We start from the raw sequence: 26,625 nt of genomic DNA on the forward strand, positions 1-26,625 counted from the left end.
ACATTATTTTATTCTTGATTGGATGGCCACACATTGAAAACAGAACATATGGATAGATGATACTATCAAGAACTCATGAAGGATTTTGGTGGTCACACATTTCAGCACCATGGACAGCATAGCGATAGTTGCAGACACTCTTATCCAGAGCAACTAGGGTTAAGTGACTTGCTCAAGGGCACATTGACAGATTGTTCACCTAGTCGGCTCAGGGATTCGAACCAGCAACCTTTCAGTTACTGGCCCAATGCTGTTAACCGCTAGGCTGCCTGCCACTCATTTATCCTAGGGAGCTGGCTGTACTGATGGCATATGAATCCATGTCATGATGATACACACACACACACTGAAACGCACACACACATTCGGCAATAAATAGTCTTAATGTAATTAGCTTTCAGTCTGTCTCTAATGAACTGTAGCCTGTGGGAAAATATGAGACATATTTCTCAGAAATCTTCTTCATTGACTCTAAATTGAGTGTGTGATGCTCAAGGCAATACGTCCTCAACACAATATCATATATATATATATTCTTCACTGTTACCTATACATGCAGCTGCTATTCACTCTGCCCTGTACAACGAGGAGAGATCGAGATAAAGACTTGAAAGAAAGGACAAAGTGCCATCCAAGGTTGTGTGTCAACTCCTGCCTGCTCAGTCCTTACACATACTGTATACATCCATATACTCATCTTACCCTGTTCTAACCCTCGCTGAGAGGAGAGAAATGGAGAGAAAAAAATACTTGAAAGAATGAGAGCGTGACATCCAAGGTTGACTCTGCCTGCCCCAGTGCCCAATCCTTACAATGATATAGAATACAGTGATATTTCCTGTGTCTCGCAGTAGTGTATACAGTCAAGAGCAATTGACCCTCTCCTGTGCTAAGACAAGAAGAATAGATGGGAAACAATGCCATCCGAGGTTCTGACCTCTTTCCCCTACTGTATACAGCATCTACTTTCTACTCACTCTATCCTATGCTAAGAGAGGTGTATTGGAAAGAAGACAGCGCCATCCAAGGTTACTGTACGACACAACCGCTGCCTACCCAATCCTTAAAATCGTATACAATACAAATGTGCAGTATTTGCAGTGTCCATGTTTTTCTAAGGTTTCTACTCCAACTTTTCTGCTAGTGTTGTTTTTGATCCGTACAAACAACACTACCAGACCTTTCTGTTACCACAGAAATCCACTGAGAGCATGACAACACGACCGATTGGGAGACAAACAAATGTAGACGTCTGATTTTTGCTGCAAATCTAATTCAAAATGAGGATGATTGGGTGTAATGTAGCCAGTACGACAGACCCCAGTGCTCGGACATTAGTCATTTCCTTGGTACTCTGTTTCAAAACAAATCAATTAAATTATACAAAATAGACAAGCACTTACTGCCTGCTACTGCTCGGTGATGCTACTTCTGCTACTTCTGTGTGTGTGTGTGTGTGTGTGTGTGTGTGTGTGTGTGTGTGTGTGTGTGTGTGTGCATGTGCGTGCGTATGCGTGCGTGCGTGTGTGTGTGTGTGTGTGTGTGTGTGTGTGTGTGTCTGTGTGTGTGTGTGTGTGTGTGTGTGTGTGTGTGTGTGTGTGTGTGCATGTGCGTGCGTATGCGTGCGTGTGTGTGTGTGTGTGTGTATGCAAGTCCCCACTCCCAAATCTTTATTTACTCTGGGGCTCTCTTTAAAAGGTTAAGGGCAGTTCTGTGTTCTGTTGGAGCTGTGAGGGCTGTGACAGACTCCAGATACTAGTCTGCGTCCCAAATGGCACCCTATCCCCTATCTAGTGCACCATACTACGTAGGGAATAGGGTGCAATTTAGGACAGCCGCCCGCTACAACAGTATGTGACACGGGGGAACTGAGGCCTGCAGAGAGGACAGGGAGGCGGTGGCAAAGTAATTAGGGAAGATCGTTCAATGATAAACAACCTTGCCTGTTTTTCATAACTAATTAATTATTTTTCATTAAATATTTCATAAATGGTTCTATTTGTTTTGAAAAGAGAGACATTGGTGTTTATTATAGTTAGATAAGGAGGCACTCTGAAAACCTTGCTTAGGGGGCCACTCAGAAATCCTCCTTTAGAGATCTTGACAAGAGAGAGAGTGGAGGAAGAGTTATGAGGCCAGCTGTCTTTTCAGTTGACAGCTACATGATACTTGTCAGCGCACGCATTCACTAGTCCAGACATATGCATAATTGATTAACTTCCCAAAGTACTAAAAACTTTTAAATACTCCAACTTCCTGAACTTCAAACTGATTCATTAGGATGTACAGTTGAAGTTGCAAGTTTACATACACCTTAGCCAAATACATTTAAACTCAGTTTTTCACAATTCCTGACATTTAATCCAAGTACAAATTCCCTTAGGTAATTTAGTATCACCACTTTATTTTAAGAATGTGAAATGTCAGAATAATAGTAGAGAGAATGATTTGTTTCAGCTTTAATTTCTTTCATCACATTCCCAGTGGGTCATAAGTTTACATATTGTAACGTGTCAGATATGAGTAATGAAAGCAATTTTTCTCAATAATAAACAATACACGTCGTATAAATACAAGGCCACAAATACGGACCGCAATACAATAAACAATCACTCACAAACAAACATGGGGGAACAGAGGGTTAAATAATGCACAAGTAATTGGGGAATTGAAAACAGGTGTGTAAGACAAAGACAAAACAAATGGAAAATGAAAAGTGGATCGGCGATGGCTAGAAGGCCGGTGACGTCGACCGCCGTTCGCCGCCCGAACAAGGAGAGGGACCGACTTTGGCGGAAGTCGTGACACATGCATTCAATTAGTATTTGGCAGCATTGCCTTTACATTTTTTAACTTGGGTCAAATGCCACCCCTGTTCTTCACGGTTGGGATGGTATTCTTCGACTTGCAAGTCCCCCCTTTTCCTCCGAACATAACGATGGTCATTATGGCCAAACAGTTCTATTTTTGTTTCATCAGACCAGAGGACATTTCTCCAAAAAGTGCAATATTTGTCCCCATGTGCAGTTGCAAACCGTAGTCTGGCTTTTTTATGGCGATTTTGGAGCAGTGGCTTCTTCCTTGTGGAGCTGCCTTTCAGGTTATGTAGATATAGGACTCGTTTTACTGTGGATATAGATACTTTTGTACCTGTTTCCTCCAGCATCTTCACAAGGTCCTTTGCTGTTGTTCTGGGATTGATTTGCACTTTTCGCACCAAAGTATGTTCATCTCTAGGAGACAGAACGCGTCTCCTTCCTGAGCGGTATGCCGGCGGCGTGGTCCCATGGTGTTTATACTTGCGTACTATTATTTGTACAGATTAACGTGGTACCTTCAGGGGTTTGGAAATTGCTCCCAAGGATAAACCAGACTTGTGGAGGTCTACAAAACATTTTTCTGAGGTCTTTTGATTTTCCCATGATGTCAAGCAAAGAAGCACCGAGTTCGAAGGTAGGCCTTGAAATACATTCACAGGTACACCTCCAATTGACTCAAATGATGTAAATTAGCCTATCAGAAGCTTCTAAAGCCATGACATCATTTTCTGGAATTTTCCAAGCTGTTTAAAGGCACAGTCAACTTAGTGTATGTAAACTTCTTACCCACTGGAATTGTGATGCAGTGAATTATAAGTGAAATAATCTGTCTGTAAACAATTGTTGGAAAAATTACTTGTCATGCACAAAGTAGATGTCCTAACCGACTTGCCAAAACTATAGTTTGTTAACAAGAACTTTGTTGAGTGGTTGAAAAACAACTTTTAATGACACCAGCCTAATTGTATGTAAACGTCCGACTTCAACTGTATTTTTTTATGTAAAAACACTAAAACGTTAAATAGGAGAGCATTTTGGATGACAGATGTCGACGGTTAAATCGAAATAAACACATAACCATCTCCTCTGGCTATGGAAAACTGCAACCTCTGTTTGGGCTCCCTCTCGGAGTCAAAGGTTAGATCGGGGCCGGGGTCACATCAGCACAGTCCTATAGCGGTCAGCTTGAGGTCGGCTGGGGATCGCAACCCGCACAGGACGCCCACCCTTTTCACACAGACGCTGCTCAGAAGCTCAGGGTCTGGAAGTCACCCCCCTGACCCGCTTGGCCATGCGTTTCAACTTTTAAAGATTCTTCATCTTCTTTCATCTTAGTGACGATTTAGGGCCTAGCCTACAGGCACCAGGGGACGGCTTAATAGTCTCTAGCCTCTCATCATCCATACTCCATAGGCTACAGCTGTGGAGAAGGGAGAGGGAAGAGAAGGGTGGTGGCTGGACGGGGGGGACAGTAGAGGAAGTTGTAGTGACATCTTGTGCGCCATAGTGACCTTATTGGGGTTCTTGATTATTGTTTGCATTTCTGAATGTCACGCTCAAATATTGACTGAGAAGGAAGAGAAGGGAGGTAGGGGGACATTAGAGGAAGTTGTAGTGACATGTTGGCCGACCTTATTTGGATGGTTTCTAACGGTTTACATTTTGTGAATGCCGCTGTCGTCACACTGGAATGGCTCTTCTATCTAAACTCAGTGTTCAGTTTCTATCTTCATGGCCCAGACACCATATTCTCACTGTTGTTATCCTGGAGAACCGAGACGATTGGCATGCTAGGCTTATCTCTCCCCTACAGCGGTGTTGGGTCAACAGTGCCTTGTCTTTGTTTTGACTCACCACCCACTGGGCTCAGACATCTTTTCAGCATCTAGTTTTGATTTAAATTCTGTTGACTTGTCAACTACTTGGATATAGGTTCAAATAGGCAACATTCCGTTACGTTGATGACTTTTTTGCAAATCCAATCAGTTTTCCACGTCGGTTCAACGTCATCACATTGAATTTGGGGGTTGAAATGACGTGGAAACTACATTGATTCAACCAGTTTTTCTCCAGTAGATACTGAAATGCAACACTTGCAACTCCTGCTTTGCAGGAAAATGAAGATACTATAGTTTCCATGATAATCCTAGAAAGACAAAGAGAAGAAGTTATTTGGCATCCAAAGCCCCATCTTAGCCTTTCCCTCACAAACTCCATAGGCACAGCCAAGCTTAAGACGGAGCTCAATCCTGATCAAACACAGATGTTCTCTCACCATTTAACACGAAGGACATCTACAACTCTAAATCCGATACTCATCATTTTGCCATACTTGGGAGGCCATTGGCCCACCTCATATTTCAGAGTTATTTGATGGAAAAATGAAAGATCGTATCATTATGAAGGTGGAAGATTATCAAAGACTGTGGTTCTTTGCAGAAAGCGGTAGGGAAAGGAGCATGGGTATGGGTTGGATATTTCTGCTTGTCCATGTTTCAAGCTAATCACGTTAGCATTAATAATGAGATAAGGCATTTCCTGTCCAAACTGCCATGTTCTTCTTCTGTTTCATATGGCTCTGGATAAACGTATTTATGATTCCTCTCTGTTTTTTCCTGTAGGTTCGTCCTGGTCTTTGGTTGCTTGGTCCTGTCTGTGTTCTCCACCATTCCGGCTCACCAGGACTTCTCTTCCGACTGTCTGCTCATCCTGGTGAGAAACTGGCTGAAACTAGGCATATGTTCTGACACAGACACAGAAGCTGTTCATCAGCGTGCCTGTTTACAATGAGTGCAGTGATAGGTGACGCTGTGGATAGCAGAAAGCGGTGAAGTGTGTTGAGCTTTCAATCAAACTCCTCTTCGCACAACTAGATTTCTATTAGTAATTAGGTAAGAGGATGTGAATACATTCTGGTATCAGTAAGTCAATCTGATCAATTGGGAACACTTCCCTGTTTTCCCATCATCTAGTCATTTGATAGTGAATAAAGCAGATTCAAACAGACTTAACCACGTTAAGAACCCTACTGATGCAGAGCTCTCTCTTGCTACGTATGTGGTCCTAGGAGGAAAAATCGATACAGGCCAAGGTTCACGCGTTGTCTCCATATTGAGTTTAGTAATTTGATCCGGGGCCAACATTGATTTCTTCTTCTACACTCTTAGAAAAAGGGTTCAAAAAGGATTCTTCGGATGTCCCCATAGGGTCCCAATAGGGGTTTCAGGTAGAACCCTTTTTGGGTTGCATGTAGAACAGTCTGCAACCAAAAATAGTTCTTCAAGGGGTTAACCTATGGGGGCAGCCGAAAGAAACCTTTAAAGTTGTAGATAGTGTACTGTTATTGAAATGCTGCTAGCAGGTCACTATCTACTAACTGTACCCTGCAATGAGTCAGCACCATACTGATACAGCAGACTTGAGGGCTGCGAGAGAGAGTGAGCAAAAATGGTTGAGTGAAACATTCGCCAAAAGGTCATCAATTGGTCATCATCATTGTCTCTGTATTGCCATGTTGTTGATGTTGACAGTCATTTATATATTGATATTTGAAATATTATTGTTCAGCAACTGGGAAATAGACGAGTGAGAGATGAGTGTTAATCGTAATAGAGCTAAAATGTGAGTGGTGAACTGGAAGATATGAACTCCATTTACAGGAGTCAATTAGCATGGTAGGTGACCTTGGTTTGTTTATTGACTGATGGCACCCCTATTGTTGAGAGAGAGCGAGAGACAGAGAGACTGTGTGTTTTTGTGTGTGCATGCGTGAGTGTGTTTGTGAGTGTGCGTGCGTGCGTGAGTGTGTTTGTGAGTGTGCGTGCGTGGCTGTGTGTGTTAATTAACAAAGAGCAACAACTCCCATTCAAATAATCAAAGATCACAAACATCCTAGTACATTTGAAAATATAGAGAGTCTGTCATTGCTCTGGGGCAAGTACAGATAAGGCAACATCCAGTTGGTAGTATAGTGTAAAAAAATATATATACAAAAATGTACACATATTGTTTCCTTTCAGATTCAATTCAATACAACTATATGAATCCCTGAGGGAAATTAGGATTAGGAAGGTTAGTGGTATATGTCATTTTGTAGCCTGGGTGGGCCAGTGACAGTCAATGCATCGGCCCATCCTTCTGCGCTAGTCAAGTATCTCCATGACAGATAGGAAGAGGGATATCCGCGGATTATCCGAGGAGAAGATTAATCCCTTTATCAAAGCTGGATTCATACTGGATGTCTCCACTCAACAACATAGCCTCTCCAAACAAAATCAGTGTCAACACGATTAGGCCGCCTATTGACGATACAGACACTGGCAGAAATGTATCTGCTCCCAGTCGCTACTCTGAAAACTAGAGATTTGAAACAGCATTCATGCTCATTCTAAAAAATCTCATTGCATCCATATGCCTCTTTTAGACCACACTTGCTAGGGACATTATCTTGGATTAGCATCAGCTGAATTTGAATCATGATATACTGGGAGCAAATGCTAGCTAGCTAATGTTGTGCCAATTGCAGTGAATGTAGTGATCTAATTGACTATGTTGACATTTAGCAAGCTAATGGTGCACCTTTGAATTCAAAGGTACGACATTATATACATGCTGCTCACAGGAAGTAGACCACCTTTGAATTCAAAGGTACGACATTATATACATGCTGCTCACAGGAAGTAGACCACCTTTGAATTCAAAGGTATGACATTATATACATGCTGCTCACAGGAAGTAGACCACCTTTGAATTCAAAGGTATGACATTATATACATGCTGCTCACAGGAAGTAGACCACCTTTGAATTCAAAGGTACGACATTATATACATGCTGCTCACAGGAAGTAGACCACCTTTGAATTCAAAGGTATGACATTATATACATGCTGCTCACAGGAAGTAGACCACCTTTGAATTCAAAGGTATGACATTATATACATGCTGCTCACAGGAAGTAGACCACCTTTGAATTCAAAGCTATGACATTATATACATGCTGCTCACAGGAAGTAGACCACCTTTGAATTCAAAGCTATGACATTATATACATGCTGCTCACAGGAAGTAGACCACCTTTGAATTCAAAGCTATGACATTATATACATGCTGCTCACAGGAAGTAGACCACCTTTGAATTCAAAGGTATGACATTATATACATGCTGCTCACAGGAAGTAGACCACCTTTGAATTCAAAGGTATGACATTATATACATGCTGCTCACAGGAAGTAGACCACCTTTGAATTCAAAGGTACGACATTATATACATGCTGCTCACAGGAAGTAGACCACCTTTGAATTCAAAGGTATGACATTATATACATGCTGCTCACAGGAAGTAGACCACCTTTGAATTCAAAGGTATGACATTATATACATGCTGCTCACAGGAAGTAGACCACCTTTGAATTCAAAGGTACGACATTATATACATGCTGCTCACAGGAAGTAGACCACCTTTGAATTCAAAGGTATGACATTATATACATGCTGCTCACAGGAAGTAGACCACCTTTGAATTCAAAGGTATGACATTATATACATGCTGCTCACAGGAAGTAGACCACCTTTGAATTCAAAGGTATGACATTATATACATGCTGCTCACAGGAAGTAGACCACCTTTAAGTCATCATTCATTCAAATCACAAATCTGTTTCAATGTCAAGAAAAGGCCATTTTGATATGTTATGATATGTTGGAATTTGGATGATTACAGTTTTTGTCAATTGCTAAAACACATTTTCTGAAACCTTGCTCCTTTTCCTGAAAACGTTAAACACAAAACCTCATCTTCAAGCATATCCTATGACTCCTCTCGCAAAATGAGGCATTCACCTCAAAACAGTTTCACCTGTGTTCAAAATCAAACACTGCTCTCAAATCATAAACAAAGTGATCAAAATGATATACACTCTCAAGCAGTCAGTAAACAATACACCGAAAAATAGAAAACACATTGTTCAAAACATACAATTCTCAGGGAGAAGTACATTTTTAATCTAAAAAAATATTCATATTTTTCTGTCATTGTCTTTTGATGAACGAAAACATGTTCTATCATAGTAGCTCAAAATTGATCAGAAATTACTACTCTGCTTTGCTCTTTGCAATTTTGTTTTTTGTTCTTCCTCCTCCTTGTACCCCTATTTTTACAGTACTGTACCCTGCATCTCACAAACCTGTCCTTTGTCTCTGTGATACTGTAATTCTTGTTCTTTGTTGATATGGGCCTGCAACCAGTCAAAATCTATTGAGCAATCAGTACTGTTAACCTCTTAATAAATGGAAAGCACAATGTTCAGGGCCATACAATTTGTCCATTGTACAGTATACAGCCTACAGTGCACTGTACTACAGTATACAATACTAAAAGGGACAAAACTCAGAGGAGTAAACAGGATCAATGTGCTTCTTCTTATCTTTGGGCTGGGTCAGGCCAGAGCACTTCGTTGACATCACAAGCAATATTGTCCCTCCTGAGGCAACGGGGGAAGAAGCCTCTTGTGTGCCGTGCCGTATCCAGCCCTGACATGATTCCTCACCTATATCACCACGGGCTAAATCCATGGCTTGCAGCAGATTTACTCTGGTGTAGGGTTGTCTATCATACACTTTCCATCTCCAAGAGGAGAAAAACTCCTCAATCGGATTCAGGAAAGGCGAATATGGAGGGAGGTACAAGTTCATGAACTGCCCATTGATGTTAAACCATTCCCTTACCTGAGCAGCTCGGTGGAAACTGACATTGTCCCACACTATCAGATAGGTGGGAATGGGATTCTCATTTAGCTCTTGACCCTGCTGCTCTTGAACCTGCTGCTCAAATAAAATATCTCTTAGATTGGCAATAAATCTTAGATTGTGCTGGGTGTTATATGGCCCGAGTGTAACATGGTGATGTAGAACACCATGGTTGCTGATAGCAGCACAGATTGTGACATTGCCACCTCGTTGAACAGGGACTTCAACAATGTCCCGCTGTCCAATCATGTATCGGCCTCTCCTTCTCCTCTTTGTTAGATTGAAGTCTGTCCAAGGATTCCAAGTCAAATATTGTCTGTGTAGAAATACAATATACTGTATGTAGGATTTTGTAAGTCGTACAGAGACAGTGCTATACTGTAGAGTACAATTAGGCTTCTGATTCACAGACATTGTATGTACTGAAGAGTAATGTCATTCACATAGTATGTGTTAGTACTGTAGACAATCTGGATTACAGTAAATGTTTCTGAATGTACACTTGCACATACTGAGCTCGCAGTTCTTTCACCCTTGGTGAGTTGCGCTCAAAAGGTACTCTGTATACCTGTTTCATTCGTACCCTGTTACGATGGAGGACATGGTCAATTGTGGAAATTCTCACACTGTCAATTGCCTGGATGTGTGTGTTGCATTATCTTGAAGGACCATGCCAACTATAATGGCCTCTTGCTCCCGAGTGAATGTAGCTGTCCTACACCTGCATGTGGCAGCCTTGCAATTCTACAAAACGTAGTGCAGTTACAAAACATATTCATGCAGTACAATATATACAGTGATTAACTTTACAAATGTCTATTGAAACAGCTGCATATAGTGTAGTACAGTAAATTTGCAATGACAAAAATACAGTAGTATCCTGTACCTGTTCTCTTCTCTGAATGTCCTTACTATGGTGGACACAGAACATCGGCTCAAATTGGGTTGCACTCTAAGTCCTGCTTCCCTCATTGTCAGTCCATGGACAAGAACATGGTCTATAACTGTTGCCTGAATTTCATCAGATATTTCCACTCTTTGTCTTCCTCTTCTTCCTCCTCTTCCTCTTTCTTGCCCTCCTCCTCCTCTTCCTCCTCGTCGCCCACCTCGCATACGCACTTGTCCTCTCACATTGTTTCTGCTATCCATTCTCAGACTTTCTCCTTCCCACCTTCAGCAACCTGTTTGCTCTCTGAACTGGCTTATATTGGTTGTGTCGCATCATTTGAAACAGGTTAAATCTATTTTGAGTGGTTGTGTTCAATCAATGACATGTGTCCTCTATTTGTATTTGATTGTTGCCACTTGTGTTTACCAGTATGGATGACATGTGCATTAGAGTGCAGAATGTGTTTTGAGAATGAGAATGTGTTTAGAGTTTTGCTGAAAAGTCTAAGTGAGATCTGCAAATTGTGTTTTGCCATGTGAAATGGTTTAAGGTATTGACAACATACTGCATAATTAGCTAAATGAGTCCAGGCAACTGAGAACTTTGTTCAGCCAATGGGTTTTAGTGTTTTAGCAATTGAGAAAAACTGTAATAACTTATTGTACTTTCAATACAAGGATGAAAGTGATATAAACAGAACTATCCACAAGTGTGACACCTATTCGTAGATTTATAGCAATTGCTTAGTCATTGTGTATCACTTTCCCCTGACTTCCTGTTTTGTCACTTCCTGTAGGAGTTTGTGATGATCGTGGTGTTTGGGCTGGAGTACATCATCAGGATCTGGTCGGCCGGCTGCTGCTGTCGCTACAGAGGATGGCAGGGTCGCCTCCGTTTCGCCCGGAAACCTTTCTGTGTCATAGGTGAGCTATAGACTAGATGAGTTATGAACACTTTATAAACCCAAAATTATTTTCGAAGGGATGAGAAAAGGCTTTACAACCTTCAGTTGATGGTTCAGTAATGAGAAGTGTTTTAAAGTTAAAGAGTTTTACAGGTAATCGTTGACTTTTTCCTCTTTTATGACAATTGATGACCTCTCAGTTACTTTATTTCCTACTTGAAAGCGAGATGTCAGTTTCCTGACTGCAAATCATTATGGCTATTCACTAATTGCTGGAGTTTTACCATAGGAATGTGACTTCCGAGTTCAAAGAGACCTATGAGTAAAAAGATATGCAGTGTAATTGACCATAGGAACACACACACACACAAACACAATAGACCGTAGTCCTCTGGCTTGATGTTTTAGCTGTGGTGTTTGAGGCTCTTGTGATTCTTAACAGGAGATTTAGGGTCGACTGACTATGTAAACAGGCCTCTCCATTAACCCGTCTTCAATTCTTTCCATTGTTTAGACATATTCATCTGCCCTTCTCAGATGGCCGCTGTACTTCAGGGAGGGAGAGTAGAGGCTTACCAGTCACGCTATGTCATCAGAGCTAACATCACCATGCTCTCTGAGCTGGCTAATGTAATGTCGAGAGAGCGAGCGGGAGAGAGCGATAAAGAGAGGGAGAGTAGGGGCTTACCAGTCACGCTAAGTCATCAGAGCTAGCATCACCATGCACTCTGAGCTGGCTAATGTCATGTCGAGAGAGCGAGCGGGAGAGAGCGATAAAGAGAGTGAGAGAGAGGGAGAGTAGGGGCTTACCAGTCACGCTACGTCATCAGCGCTAGCATCACCATGCTCTCTGAGCTGGCTAATGTCATGTCGAGAGAGCGAGCGGGAGAGAGCGATAAAGAGAGTGAGAGAGAGGGAGAGGGAAACAGAGATAGAAAGCGAGAGAGATACAGAAATTAGACCGTTAGAATTAGACCATGAATTTCAAGAACTATGAAATAACACATATGAAATCATGTAGTAACCAGAAAAGTGTTAATCAGACCAAAATATATTTCATATTTGAGATTCTTCAAATTGCCACCCTTTGCCTTAATGACAGCTTTGCACACTCTTGGCATTCTCTCAACCAGCTTCACATGGAATGTTTATCCAACAGTCTCGAAGGAGTTCCCACATATGCTGAGGTGTTCTAAACACCTTTGACCAGTAGTGTATATATATAGAGAGAGACAGAGAGAGAGAGCGAGAGAGAGAGAGAGAGAGAGAGAGAGAGAGAGATATTCAGAAAAACAGACAACAAACAGCCGTACACGGGCCAATAACTGAACTAGATACTCTGAATAGAGATGGTTAAGGCTGAACTAGACACTCCGAATAGAAACGGTTAAGGCTCAACTAGATACTCCGAATAGAGACGGTTAAGGCTGAACTAGATACTCTGAATAGAGGCTGTTAAGGTTGAACTAGATACTCCGAATAGAGACGGTTAAGGCTGAACTAAATACTCTCAATAGAGACTGTTAAGGCTGAACTAGACACTCCGAATTGAGATGGTTAAGGCTGAACTAGATACTCCGAACAGAGACGGTTAAGGCTGAACTAGACACTCCGAATTGAGATGGTTAAGGCTGAACTAGATACTCCGAATAGAGACGGTTAAGGCTGAACTAAATACTCTCAATAGAGACTGTTAAGGCTGAACTAGATACTCTGAATAGAGACGGTTAAGGCTGAACTAGATACTCCGAATTGAGATGGTTAAGGCTGAACTAGACACTCTGAATTGAGATGGTTAAGGCTGAACTAGATACTCTGAATAGAGACTGTTAAGGCTGAACTAGATACTCCGAATTGAGATGGTTAAGGCTGAACTAGACACTCTGAATTGAGATGGTTAAGGCTGAACTAGATACTCCGAATAGAGACGGTTAAGGCTGAACTAGATACTCTGAATTGAGATGGTTAAGGCTGAACTAGATACTCTGAATAGAGACGGTTAAGGCTGAACTAGATACTCCGAATTGAGATGGTTAAGGCTGAACTAGATACTCTGAATAGAGACGGTTAAGGCTGAACTAAATACTCTCAATAGAGACTGTTAAGGCTGAACTAGATACTCTGAATAGAGACAGTTAAGGCTGAACTAGATACTCCGAATAGAGACGGTTAAGGCTGAACTAGATACTCCGAATTGAGATGGTTAAGGCTGAACTAGATACTCTGAATAGAGACGGTTAAGGCTGAACTAAATACTCTCAATAGAGACTGTTAAGGCTGAACTAGATACTCTGAATAGAGACGGTTAAGGCTGAACTAGATACTCTGAATAGAGACGGTTAAGGCTGAACTAGATACTCTGAATTGAGATGGTTAAGGCTGAACTAGATACTCTGAATAGAGACGGTTAAGGCTGAACTAGATACTCCGAATTGAGATGGTTAAGGCTGAACTAGATACTCTGAATAGAGACGGTTAAGGCTGAACTAAATACTCTCAATAGAGACTGTTAAGGCTGAACTAGATACTCTGAATAGAGACGGTTAAGGCTGAACTAGATACTCTGAATAGAGACTGTTAAGGCTGAACTAGATACTCCGAATTGAGATGGTTAAGGCTGAACTAGATACTCTGAATAGAGACGGTTAAGGCTGAACTAGATACTCTGAATAGAGACGGTTAAGGCTGAACTAGATACTCTCAATAGAGACTGTTAAGGCTGAACTAGATACTCTGAATAGAGACGGTTAAGGCTGAACTAGATACTCTGAATAGAGACGGTTAAGGCTGAACTAGATACTCCGAATTGAGATGGTTAAGGCTGAACTAGATACTCCGAATAGAGACGGTTAAGGCTGAACTAAATACTCTCAATAGAGACTGTTAAGGCTGAACTAGATACTCTGAATAGAGACGGTTAAGGCTGAACTAGACACTCTGAATTGAGATGGTTAAGGCTGAACTAGATACTCTGAATAGAGACGGTTAAGGCTGAACTAGATACTCCGAATTGAGATGGTTAAGGCTGAACTAGATACTCTGAATAGAGGCTATTAAGGCTGAACTAAATACTCTCAATAGAGACTGTTAAGGCTGAACTAGATACTCTGAATAGAGACGGTTAAGGCTGAACTAGACACTCTGAATTGAGATGGTTAAGGCTGAACTAGATACTCTGAATAGAGACGGTTAAGGCTGAACTAGATACTCCGAATTGAGATGGTTAAGGCTGAACTAGATACTCTGAATAGAGGCTGTTAAGGCTGAACTAAATACTCTCAATAGAGACTATTAAGGCTGAACTAGACACTCTGAATAGAGGTTATTAAGGCTAAACTAGACACTCTGAATAGAGGCTGTTAAGGCTGCACTAGACACTCTGAATAGAGGCTGTTAAGGCTGAACTAGACACTCTGAATAGAGGCTGTTAAGGCTGAACTAGACACTCTGAATAGAGGTTATTAAGGCTGAACTAGACACTCTGAATAGAGGCTGTTAAGGCTGAACTAGATACTCTCAATAGAGACTGTTAAGGCTGAACTAAATACTCTCAATAGAGGTTATTAAGGCTGAACTAGACACTCTGAATAGAGGCTGTTAAGGCTGAACTAGACACTCTGAATAGAGGCTGTTAAGGCTGAACTAGACACTCTGAATAGAGGTTATTAAGGCTGAACTAGACACTCTGAATAGAGGCTGTTAAGGCTGAACTAAATACTCTGAATAGAGGCTGTTAAGGCTGAACTAGACACTCTGAATAGAGGTTATTAAGGCTGAACTAGACACTCTGAATAGAGGCTGTTAAGGCTGAACTAGATACTCTGGATAGAGGCTGTTAAGGCTGAACTAGACACTCTGAATAGAGGTTATTAAGGCTGAACTAGATACTCCGAATGGAGACTGTTAAGTTTCAACTAGATACTCCGAATAGAGAAGGTTAAGGCTGAACTAGATACTCCGAATGGAGACTGTTAAGTTTCAACTAGACACTCTGAATAGAGGCTGTTAAGGCTGAACTAGACACTCTGAATAGAGGCTGTTAAGGCTGAACTAGGTACTCCGAATAGAGGCTGTTAAGGCTGAACTAAACACTCCGAATAGAGGTTATTAAGGCTGAACTAGACACTCTGAATAGAGGCTGTTAAGGCTGAACTAGATACTCTGGATAGAGGCTGTTAAGGCTGAACTAGACACTCTGAATAGAGGTTATTAAGGCTGAACTAGATACTCCGAATGGAGACTGTTAAGTTTCAACTAGATACTCCGAATAGAGAAGGTTAAGGCTGAACTAGATACTCCGAATGGAGACTGTTAAGTTTCAACTAGACACTCTGAATAGAGGCTGTTAAGGCTGAACTAGACACTCTGAATAGAGGCTGTTAAGGCTGAACTAGGTACTCCGAATAGAGGCTGTTAAGGCTGAACTAAACACTCCGAATAGAGGCTGTTAAGGCTGAACTAGACACTCCGAATAGAGGCTGTTAAGGCTGAACTAGACACTCCGAATAGAGACGGTTTAGGCTGAACTAAATACTCAGAATAGAGGCTGTTAAGGCTGAACTAGGTACTCCGAATAGAGGCTGTTAAGGCTGAACTAAATACTCCGAATAGAGACTGTTTAGGCTGAACTAAATACTCAGAATAGAGGCTGTTAAGGCTGAACTAGGTACTCCGAATAGAGGCTGTTAAGGCTGAACTAGACACTCCGAATAGAGACGGTTTAGGCTGAACTAAATACTCAGAATAGAGGCTGTTAAGGATGAACTAGACACTCTGAGTAGAGGCTGTTAAGGCTGAACTAGACACTCTGAATAGAGGCTGTTAAGGCTGTACTAGACACTCTGAATAGAGGCTGTTAAGGCTGAACTAGGTACTCCGAATAGAGTCTGTTAAGGCTGAACTAGATACTCTGAATAGAGGATGTTAAGGCTGAACTAGATACTCCGAATAGAGGCTGTTAAGGCTGAACTAGACACTCTGAATAGAGGCTGTTAAGGCTGAACTAGATACTCCGAATAGAGGCTGTTAAGGCTGAACTAGATACTCTCAATAGAGACTGTTAAGGCTGGCTTTAATATGCTGTTTGGGTGTGTCCTCCTCTGGCCTCTCCTCTTTTTAATTATTTGTCAGTCTTAATCCTGCCTCCTAAGCTGCTTACCCCTTTCCCCTCCTAGCCAAAACACACACCCTAGGATACGTCTCTAATCATCCCTCTATCAAAACACATAGGGTCACTGACTGGACACAATCCCCCTCCAGCTTCCACTACAAGTAGCCACTACGAATAAACTTACTTTTGCTGGTTAGACACTAGAAAGTATGGCCATCATGAATAACTTAAGCGTTGTCTGTTTCTCTCTGTAAAATTAGTCCCTTGACCTGCTTATGTCAGCCCTATTGTGTTGAATGATTGATCAGCTGGCCTATTACAATCATGGAGTGCTGTCTGTATGAGGGCATGTGACATGGCCAATAACTCAATCTATAACACATCAACTAATGACACAAGGCAAGGCTGGAGACAGATTATAATGACAATCATCATGACAATCACCATGGCAATCATAATGATAATCACCATGATAATCACCATGACAGTCACCATGATAATCACATGGTAATCACCATGATAATCACCATGGCAATCACCATGGTAATCCCCATGACAATCGCCATGATAAACACCATGGTAATCACCATGACAATCACATGGTAATCACCATGGCAATCACCATGATAATCACCATGACAATCCCCATGTCAATCACCCTGGCAATCACCTTGATAATCACCATGACAAGCACCATGGTAATCACCATGACAATCACCATGATAATCACCATGACAATTACTTCACTCTCTCTCCTTCTCTCTTTTTGTATTTTTTTCCTCCTTTCGTCCCTCCCTTCCCACCCCCTCTCTCTCTCTCTCTCTCCCCCCTCTCTCTCTCTCTCTCCCCCCTCTCTCTCTCTCTCTCCCCTCTCTCTCTCTCTCTCTCTCTCTCTCTCGCTCTCTCTCTCTCTCATCTCCCTCCCCACCTCTCCACCCTGATGTATGTGTCAACATTGTGTGTCTGAGTGTGTTTAGTGTGCTTTGACTACTCTAGATGGGTCTATAAATTCTCTCCCCTATACAGTCAGTGGTAAGAGTATCCAGTCATTACTGTCTGGGCCAATCCATTAGTCTCTGGAGAGTGGGGGTTTCTCACTCAGTGACTCTCAACATCCATAAATTATACGCAATGAGCCAATTCCATCTTTAAGTGTTCCGAGCAGGTGATTTGTCCTGTGAAGTCATTGAAAGATCGTTAGAAAGAGATATTTCAATGTAGATGTGGTCCACAGAGCCCAGATGAATGGAAACAAACAGAACAGCTCATAAACTGGATGAATAGCACTCATTGGTAGGTTCAGTCAGTGGTGGGTTCCCATCAGCCAATGGGGTTGGCATACAGGAAGAATGTTTATTGAAGTGCGTTTGACTGAGAACATATTTGTCTGAAAACCAGCTTATGTATCTTACATTGTGGTTTAGGTAGAGGATGCTGATCGAATGTGTCAGTTTATGTGGAGGACATTGATTGACTGTATTGATAGAGGATTGCTCACACTGTGGTGTTGCACCATGAGAAATCACTGGCTCGATGCCAGCTAAACTTTTCTACTGATTGAATGTGAAAGTATTTGATTGTGACAAGACATGGTGACGACAACACAGGGATAATGAATTTGTCATTGAAAGGATTGGAGCTAAATGTGGTTGGTGTTCCTTGGGGGATTTTTACCTGTTTATGAATGAGAGAGTAACGTCATCCCCTCAATGACCCATAGACACACACACACACTCACCTGTGGGAACTGTAGTCACTCTATCAGGCAAGGACTCATATGCGACCCAGAGCCCAACCCAGGCAGGCAGACAGACAGACAGACAGACAGACAGACAGACAGACAGACAGACAGACAGACAGACAGAATGTGTTGGCTGTATGATGAACAGGCAGTCCAGAGGCAGTTGGACTGCTAACTGTTAACGTCATACCAAGAGCTGTCCCCTGTCCAAGTCCCACATATGTGACTTTGACTGTCTGCCTGGATGGACGAGGAGGAATGTGAACACACTGGCAACCACCGAGGACACACACACACTCACATCTGCAGCGATAGAATAGATAACTAATATTTGCGAAACTAGTAAATACTTTTAAACCTCATAGAGTCCGTTTCCCGAGCCCAGATTAAGCCTAGTCCTGGACTTGAACAGAACTCCTAGTCCAGTATGTTTAATCTGGGTCTGGGAAACTGCCCCATAGTCCCACATCAACATAGTAACCGTAGTCTCAACCCAGAGTGGGATCACTGGTGCAGCTGATTGGATTCTGTGTTTTTGGCATGAATGGTTAGAGAGACAAGTGTGGCCAAGGCTCAGAGGGTGAACCAGGACACACAGTACTGCTGTTAAAACTAGACCAGGCAGATTGAGACTCCAGATGTGAGAGTTCTGTCAGCACTCAGCAGCCACGCACACACGCACACACACACACACACACACACACACACACACTCTCTCGCTCTCTCTCTCTCACACACACACACACACACACACACACACACACACACACACACACACACACACACGCATAAATTACACAGTCAGACACACACACACACATGCTCACACTCTCACACACAGACATTACACACTCACACACACACTCGCACACACACATACACAAGCATGCGTGCACAGACACACCAATTTATACACATACAGGCTCTCGCTCTCCTTCAAAAAACACACACACACGTCATACACTCACCTGCTTGTTAAAGAGGTCTTTTCTTTCCACATTGTCAGCAGGGGCCAGTGCTTGGCCAGCATCTTTATGTCCCAGCATGCCGTTTTTTGGGCCGTCCAAGTATGGTCTGTGTGTGTGGTTGGTTCATGCATTTTTCACGGTTCCGCCATCTCCCTCCTGCCATGGGTTAACTGGTTCATGATTTATAAGCCCTAGAGCGATCGACCAAACCTTGGTCAGCGATTGTATTTCATGTCCGAGCGCTGAGTTCGCCGGAAGGACAGACAAACCCACCGGCTGGTGGGACGACAAATTCTCACAAAACAGAAATATGCAGGGGGAAGCTAAGGAGAAGAAAATAATATTTATTCAGTTTGTGGTTTCACGTGGTGGAGGAGCGTCTTTGAAGTGAGGCGGTGGTGAAACACAGGGGTGTATTAAAGAAAATAGAAAATATTATTTGTCTGTGTTGGAGGAGAAGTCTGATGCCTCAGACTACGTCCCAAATGGAACCCTATTACCTACAAAGCCCATAGGACTCTGGTCAAAAGTAGTGCACTATGTAGGGAATAGGGTGCCATTTGGGATTCTGCCTAGATTTCTTTGTGTTCCTTGAGGGTTTGATGTTTCTCTCCATGTCGTTGTGGTCTGTCTGAACAGCCCCTGTCCTCCCTTTGTGTGTATGTGTGTGTGTGTGTGTGTGTGTGTGTGTTTCAAGTTTTTATTGTCAAGTGCACAAATACAGTGAAATGCCTGTACGTGTGTACTCGTGTAAATGTGTGTGTGTGTGTGTGTGTGTGTGTGTGTGTGTGTGTGTGTGTGTGTGTGTGTGTGTGTGTGCGTGCGTGCGTGCGTGCGTGCGTTATTGTGTGCATCCTTGTGAGAACCCGCTCCTGTGTGTTTGCCACTAACGGTCTGGGATTGAAGGTCAGTATCAATCCAGTCCAATTCCCCATGCACAGCAGTTGAACTATGCTGCTGTAAACTGTCCTCCTTTAGACCAATACACTTACACAGTGTTTCCAGTACACGTTTCCAAACATACTTGATATCTCAATCTCTTTTCATGCGTCAGTGGTGCATGGTGTACACTGTACATAGAGCACAGGTGTTAGATTACAGGTGTTAGATTACAGGTGTTAGATTACAGGTGTTAAATTACAGGTGTTAGATTACATGCCTTGCTATGATGTCCGTACCATTCTGTGTTGGGGATGGATTGTGTTGTTGACGCCTTTAGCTGAATGCCAGCACGCACGCACGCACACACACACACACACACACAGAGGGGGACTGTATCATTCATTCACTCGTGTGGATGATATGTTCTTGTTGCTGTTGTTGTTGTTGTGATAATCGGTCACAATAAGGGGTTCATCTGTAATTACAACATAATGATTTGTTTACAACAGCCCCTCTATAGTATTTGCCTCCTCAAGGGTTGAAGTGGCTATTGATTTCACGGATATATTCAGGGTCAATGTGACTGATGTTAATGGTAGAGTTTTGGTCAAGTTTGAATTGCTCTTGCCTGTATCCATTTCACCTGGTTTCACTGTTATGTTAGTGTCCAGTCCACACCAGTACTGTTATGTTAGTGTCCAGTCTACACCAGTATTGTTATGTTAGTGTCCAGTCTACACCAGTAATGTTATGTTAGTGTCCAGTCTACACCAGTACTGTTACGTTAGTGTCCAGTCTACACCAGTACTGTTATGTTAGTGTCCAGTCTACACCAGTATTGTTATGTTAGTGTCCAGTCTACACCAGTAATGTTATGTTAGTGTCCAGTCTACACCAGTACTGTTATGTTAGTGTCCAGTCTACACCAGTACTGTTATGTTAGTGTCCAGTCCACACCAGTACTGTTATGTTAGTGTCCAGTCTACACCAGCACTGTGATGTTAGTGTCCAGTCTACACCAGTACTGTTATGTTAGTTTCCAGTCCACACCAGTACTGTTATGTTAGTGTCCAGTCCACACCAGTACTGTTATGTTAGTGTCCAGTCCACACCAGTACTGTTATGTTAGTGTCCAGTCTACACCAGTACTGTTATGTTAGTGTCCAGTCCACACCAGTACTGTTATGTTAGTGTCCAGTCTACACCAGTACTGTTATGTTAGTGCCCAGTCCACACCAGTACTGTTATGTTAGTGTCCAGTCTACACCAGTACTGTTATGTTAGTGTCCAGTCTACACCAGTAATGTTATGTTAGTGTCCAGTCTACACCAGTACTGTTATTATTACACCAGTACTGTTATGTTAGTGTCCAGTCTACACCAGTACTGTTATTATTAGTGTCTAGTCCACACCAGTACTGTTATGTTAGTGTCCAGTCTACACCAGTACTGTTATGTTAGTGTCCAGTCTACACCAGTACTGTTATGTCTCTCTCTCTCTCTCTCTCTCACAATTCCCATATCCCCCGCCCCCTCCCAGACATCATCGTACTGATAGCCTCCGTAGCGGTGGTGTCGGCAGGAAGCCAGGGTAACATCATCGCCACGTCTGCCCTGCGTAGCCTCCGCTTCCTGCAGATCCTGCGTATGGTGCGCATGGACCGGCGCGGCGGCACCTGGAAACTGCTGGGATCAGTGGTGTACGCACACAGCAAGGTGGGGCTGCCTGACGAATATACACAGTCACAGATTCGCAGTCACAGATTCGCAGTCACAGATACGCCGTCACAGATACGCCGTCACAGATGCACAGTCACAGATACACAGACACACACACACAGTGACAGACACACACACTCACACAGACAAACACAGTCACACACACTTCTCTCTCCTCTCTTCTCTCCTTTCTCCTCCCTTCTCTACTCTCTCCTTTCTTCTCCATCCTCTCTCCTCTCCTGTCTTCTCTCCTCTCTCATTTCTTCTCCCTCCTCTCTCCTTCCTCTCTCCTCTCTACTCTCCTCTCTCCTTTCTCCTCCCTCCTCTCCCCTATCTCTCTCCTCTCCCCTCTTCTCTCTTCTCCTCTCTCATCTTTCCTCTCTCCTCTCTTCTCTCCTCTCTCGTTCCTCTTCTTCTCTCCTCTCTCCTTTCTTCTCCCCTCTCTCCTTTCTTCTCCCTCTTCTCCCCTCTCTCCTTTCTTCTCCCTCTTCTCTCCTCTCTCCTTTCTTCTCCCTACACTCTCCTGTCTCCTCTCCTCTCTCCTTTCTTCTCCCTCCTCTCTTCTCTTCTCTCCTCTCCTTTCTTCTCTCTCCTCTCTTCTCTATTCTCTCTCTCTCCTCTCCTCTTTCTTCTCCCTCCTCTCTCCTTCTCCCTCCTATCTCTCTCCTCTCCCCTCTTCTCTCTTCTCCTCTCTCATCTTTCCTCTCTCCTCTCTCCTCTCTTCTCCCCTCTATCCTTTCTTCTCCCTCTTCTCCCCTCTCTCCTTTCTTGTCCCTCCTCTCCTCTCTCCTGTCTTCTCTCCTCTCTCCTTTCTTCTCCATCCTCTCTTCTCTCCTCTCTTTTCTTCTCTCTCCTCTTCTCTTTTCTCTTCTTTCTCCTTTCTTCTCCCTCCTCTCTCCTCTCTCCTGTCTTCTCTCCTCTATCCTTTCTTCTCCATCCTTTCTTCTCCCTCCTCTCTTCTCTTCTCTCCTCTCTTTTCTTCTCTCTCCTCTCTTCTCTATTCTCTTCTTTCTCCTTTCTTCTCCCTCCTCTCTTCTCTTCTCTCCTCTCTTTTCTTCTCTCTCCTCTCTTCTCTATTCTCTTCTTTCTCCTTTCTTCTCCCTTCTCTCTTTTCTTCTCTCTCCTCTCTTTTCTTCTCTCTCCTCTCATCTCTTCTCTTCTCTCTCCTCTCTTCTCTATTCTCTCATTTCTCCATTCTTCTCCCTCCTCTCTCCTCTCTTCCTTCTCTGGAGACGTCTTCTCTGACGTTATGGCGTCAGCTAATGGGAATTGTAAAAATAAAATAAAAATCTTTCCCTGCAGGAGCTGGTGACGGCCTGGTACATTGGCTTCCTGGTTCTCATCTTCTCCTCCTTTCTGGTCTACCTTGTGGAGAACAAGTTCAACAGCGAGTTTGCCACCTATGCTGATGCCTTATGGTGGGGAACGGTGAGTAAAGTTACAGATACTCCCCTGTCTGCCCTCGTAATGGGAGAGTCCACAGTGGATGGTGGATGATGTTGGAAGAGTCCATGTTTGCCAGTTAAGGGGTCCTTTTTCCTACAACTGTTTTCCAAACACTTAACATTGTTTTTTGATGTTCTATTAATTTAATGTTCCGTATTTCTACTCAGCTGCACGGCCTGTCCCTGATTTGGTTTCTGGGCAACAAGGAAATAAAGCTCTTATTCAAATAGTATTTACCTGTGAAAATTCATCATTTTCACTAATACGACACATTTTCAGCATTATTATTTTCACTTTAAAGGAGGCAAAGGAGAAGAGGCAAAAAGTCCTTTCATTCTTTGCCTGGCACTTTTCTTTTTATGTCCCTCCTGTTTTGTCGCACATAAGCTTTGATTAAACACCTTCGTCTTCGTAATAGACATTAGTCCCAGCACCATTAGCCACCATTTACATACTGCCTCCAAAAGTCATAATGACACAAAATGGCCACGGCCTTCTTTGTCGTGAACGGCAGCCCAGCACGGCAGAATTGGTAGGAAACCCAGATAGAAGAGAGTCACTAAATCAATAGGGAATTATCTCCTGTGCTTTTAAGCCAATTAGATAGCAGTAGGAGAGAGAGAGAGATGAGAAACAGAGGGGGGGGGGGAGAGGGAAAGAGAGAGAGGGAAAGAGAGATGGGGAGAGAGACGGAAAAAGAGAGGGAGAGTGGGAGAGAGACAGACAGAGAGAGAGAGAGAGAGCGAGAGAGAGAGAGAGACTGAAAAAGAGAAGGAGAGTGAGAGAGAGAGAGAGAGAGAGAGAGAGGAGGCAGATGAAACTAAAGCTATATAATAAGCCAATGAAGTGATATAAACATCAAAAGGCAGAGATGCATTATCATCACACATACAATACTTATTCTTGTGAATAGACCCTAGTAAATAGTGTAAATTGCAGCCATTTTGTTAGGATTTCAATGCCCTCACAAATGTACGTCGGTGATATTTATTTTGGTGGCTTCGCTCCATATAGTATAATTTAGGACCTAATAGTGGCGTCTTTCTCAAGATATAATTGTGTTTGTGTGTGTTCTCAGATCACCTTGACAACCATTGGTTACGGGGACAAGACCCCGAAGACATGGACCGGTCGTATGCTCTCAGCTGGGTTTGCTCTACTGGGCATCTCTTTCTTTGCCCTGCCAGCGGTGAGTACATACACACACTCATACGCGCACATATGCACGCACACACACATACACACACACAAATTGGCAGACACATGCATACACACACACACTACTTACGTGATTGTATCCTTTCAGTTACTCTATTAGACCACCTCCCCTATCTGAATTCATGGTCACATGTTGTTCACAGTCACTAATGAGGCATTGACCCAAAATGGCTGACAAAAGAGCCGTTTGACATGTTCTCACCTGGTTCCCATGTCCTCCTGTGTCTTCCCAGGGTATACTGGGCTCAGGCTTTGCCCTGAAGGTCCAGGAGCAGCACAGACAGAAGCACTTTGAGAAGAGGAGGAACCCAGCCGCTTGTCTCATCCAGGTAAAGGCAAATTGTTGTATCTATCACAGGCTATTCCCTATATAGTGCACTTCTTTTGACCCAAGCCCTATGGGTCCTGGTCAAAAAAAATAGTGTGCTATGAAGGAGATAGGGTGCCATTTGGGACAGAGACTCATTTTCTCTGACTCACACTTACTACAATACTGCTAGTGGTACTATAGTCACTTTAATGCTTTTGTCAATTCAAATTGCCCTTGGGCTATGAATACATCATTAGAGATTTGTTCCAGAGATATATAGTCATTGTCTCTCGTTGATTGAATCAATAGTTTACCTTACTGTTGTGTATGTGAAGTATGGTGACGTTGAAACTGAAAGTAATGTTGTTGTTATCCAGTCTCTTTTTTTCCCCCCTCACATTCCCTCCACACATGCCCAGGAACCAGCATGTAGGGTGACCTCCTCTAACCCCGGGTTCTCCATTGCTTCCGAGCTATAGGTTCTGTCCATTCTCCCCAATTCCTAACACTCTACCCACAAGAGTGTCAGGCAAGCTTAAGCTGTTAGCTATCCTTCCCTGCATCCCTCATCTTCCTCTTTTCCTTCCTGTTTGTGACCTCACCTTGTGGTTTCCTTTGTGTATCCCTCCATCCCTCGCTTCCTCTCCTGCCTTCCTCCTCCTCTACCTTCTCTGCTTTCTCCTCTTACCTTGCTCTTTCTTCTCCTCTTCTCCTCCTTACCCTCCTCCCCCGCTATCTTCTTCTTCCTCCTCTACCTCCTTTCCCCTCCTCCTCCCCTCTCCTCCTCTCCATCCTCCCACCGCACCAGGCTGCGTGGCGCTACTACTCCACCGACTACTCTACCAGGCCGTATCTAGGCGCCACGTGGCGTTACCACGTGAGCCTCCTGCCCTCCCAGCCCCACAGGCATGTACTGTACCCCCATCGTGCCTGGCCTCCGAACTCGGCCCAGCGACAGAATGTGTCACTCACGCGTGACCTTTGACCCGTGATTGCTTTGTTGTGGTTTTTTTAATCACTAATCAGAGTTTTTTTTTCCCCATTTGTTTTATTCCTCTGTTTGTCCTTTCTTTTTATTCTTTTGGGGATTTTCTTTTGTCTCATTTTCTCTCTTTTGTCTCCTTTTTCTTTTCCTCCACCTGTGTTTCTGTGTGTTCTGCATGCAGTGTGTTTGGCGTAGTTATGCGGCTGATGAGAACTCGGTTTCCATTGCTACCTGGAAGCCTCATTTGAAGGCGTTGCATACCTGCAGCCCTACAAAGTAGGTACAACATTGGCAGCTGGTGTCTGAGTTTGGTGTCTGTGCCCCTGTTAAGCAGTTTTTTCCCTTCTCTTTTTCCAATGATGTATTTCTGTTAACTTTTCTTTCCTAGCCTGGTCCCAGATCTGTTTGGCACTTTTGTGACAATGGCCATAGGTGTTGGCAAGACAGCACAAACTGATCAGGGACCAGGCTACTTATTTTTCTACTTATCTCCTCTACCTCTCTACCTCAAGTTCTATTTCACTTATGTACTTCCTGCTTTTCTATGAATGAATACATTTATATTTTTTATAATTTGTCTTCTGTTATAATAAGTCAATAGTTAACAGCCATCAAAAGACCAATATTGTCCAGGTTCCGTTTCATCCAAACTGTAGTGAACTCAAGAACTCAAGAAACTTGACTAAAAACCAATCATGTAGACAACACCCCAGTACACCTCTATCCTGCTAACACAACAGGCATTAACATCTCCCAATATATGCTCAAACCATCAGTCTAACCGTTTAAGGCAGCGTTCTCAGCGTCTAAATGATCCAATCAGGCTTTAATGAATGTGTGGCCACATCTCCGTCTCTCGTCTCATTGGACTGCCACTGTGCTGGAATAGC

At 43.1% G+C, this 26,625-nt stretch overlaps 1 protein-coding gene across 8 annotated transcripts in view; it reads left to right on the forward strand.

Annotated features, from left to right (window-relative positions):
* Window positions 1-26,625, forward strand: part of LOC110493519 (potassium voltage-gated channel subfamily KQT member 5) — a 162,965-nt gene that overhangs the window by 109,712 nt on the left and 26,628 nt on the right. For 4 of the 8 annotated variants that reach the window (XM_021567850.3, XM_021567846.3, XM_021567849.3 and 1 more), the window contains exons 2-8: window positions 5,441-5,531; window positions 11,250-11,376; window positions 21,598-21,773; window positions 23,079-23,204; window positions 24,301-24,411; window positions 24,674-24,769; window positions 25,917-26,011. In XM_021567850.3, the coding sequence (XP_021423525.3) occupies window positions 5,441-5,531; window positions 11,250-11,376; window positions 21,598-21,773; window positions 23,079-23,204; window positions 24,301-24,411; window positions 24,674-24,769; window positions 25,917-26,011 (822 nt within the window). Of the gene's footprint in view, window positions 1-5,440; window positions 5,532-11,249; window positions 11,377-21,597; window positions 21,774-23,078; window positions 23,205-24,300; window positions 24,412-24,673; window positions 24,770-25,558; window positions 25,661-25,916; window positions 26,012-26,625 lie in introns of all 8 variants that reach the window. The other 4 variants (XM_090204615.1, XM_090204617.1, XM_090204616.1 and 1 more) reach the window with 1 other exon arrangement.

This window comes from Oncorhynchus mykiss, chromosome 17 (assembly GCF_057628025.1).
Source record: "Oncorhynchus mykiss isolate SJ-2025 chromosome 17, ASM5762802v1, whole genome shotgun sequence".
Lineage (NCBI taxonomy): Eukaryota > Metazoa > Chordata > Actinopteri > Salmoniformes > Salmonidae > Oncorhynchus > Oncorhynchus mykiss.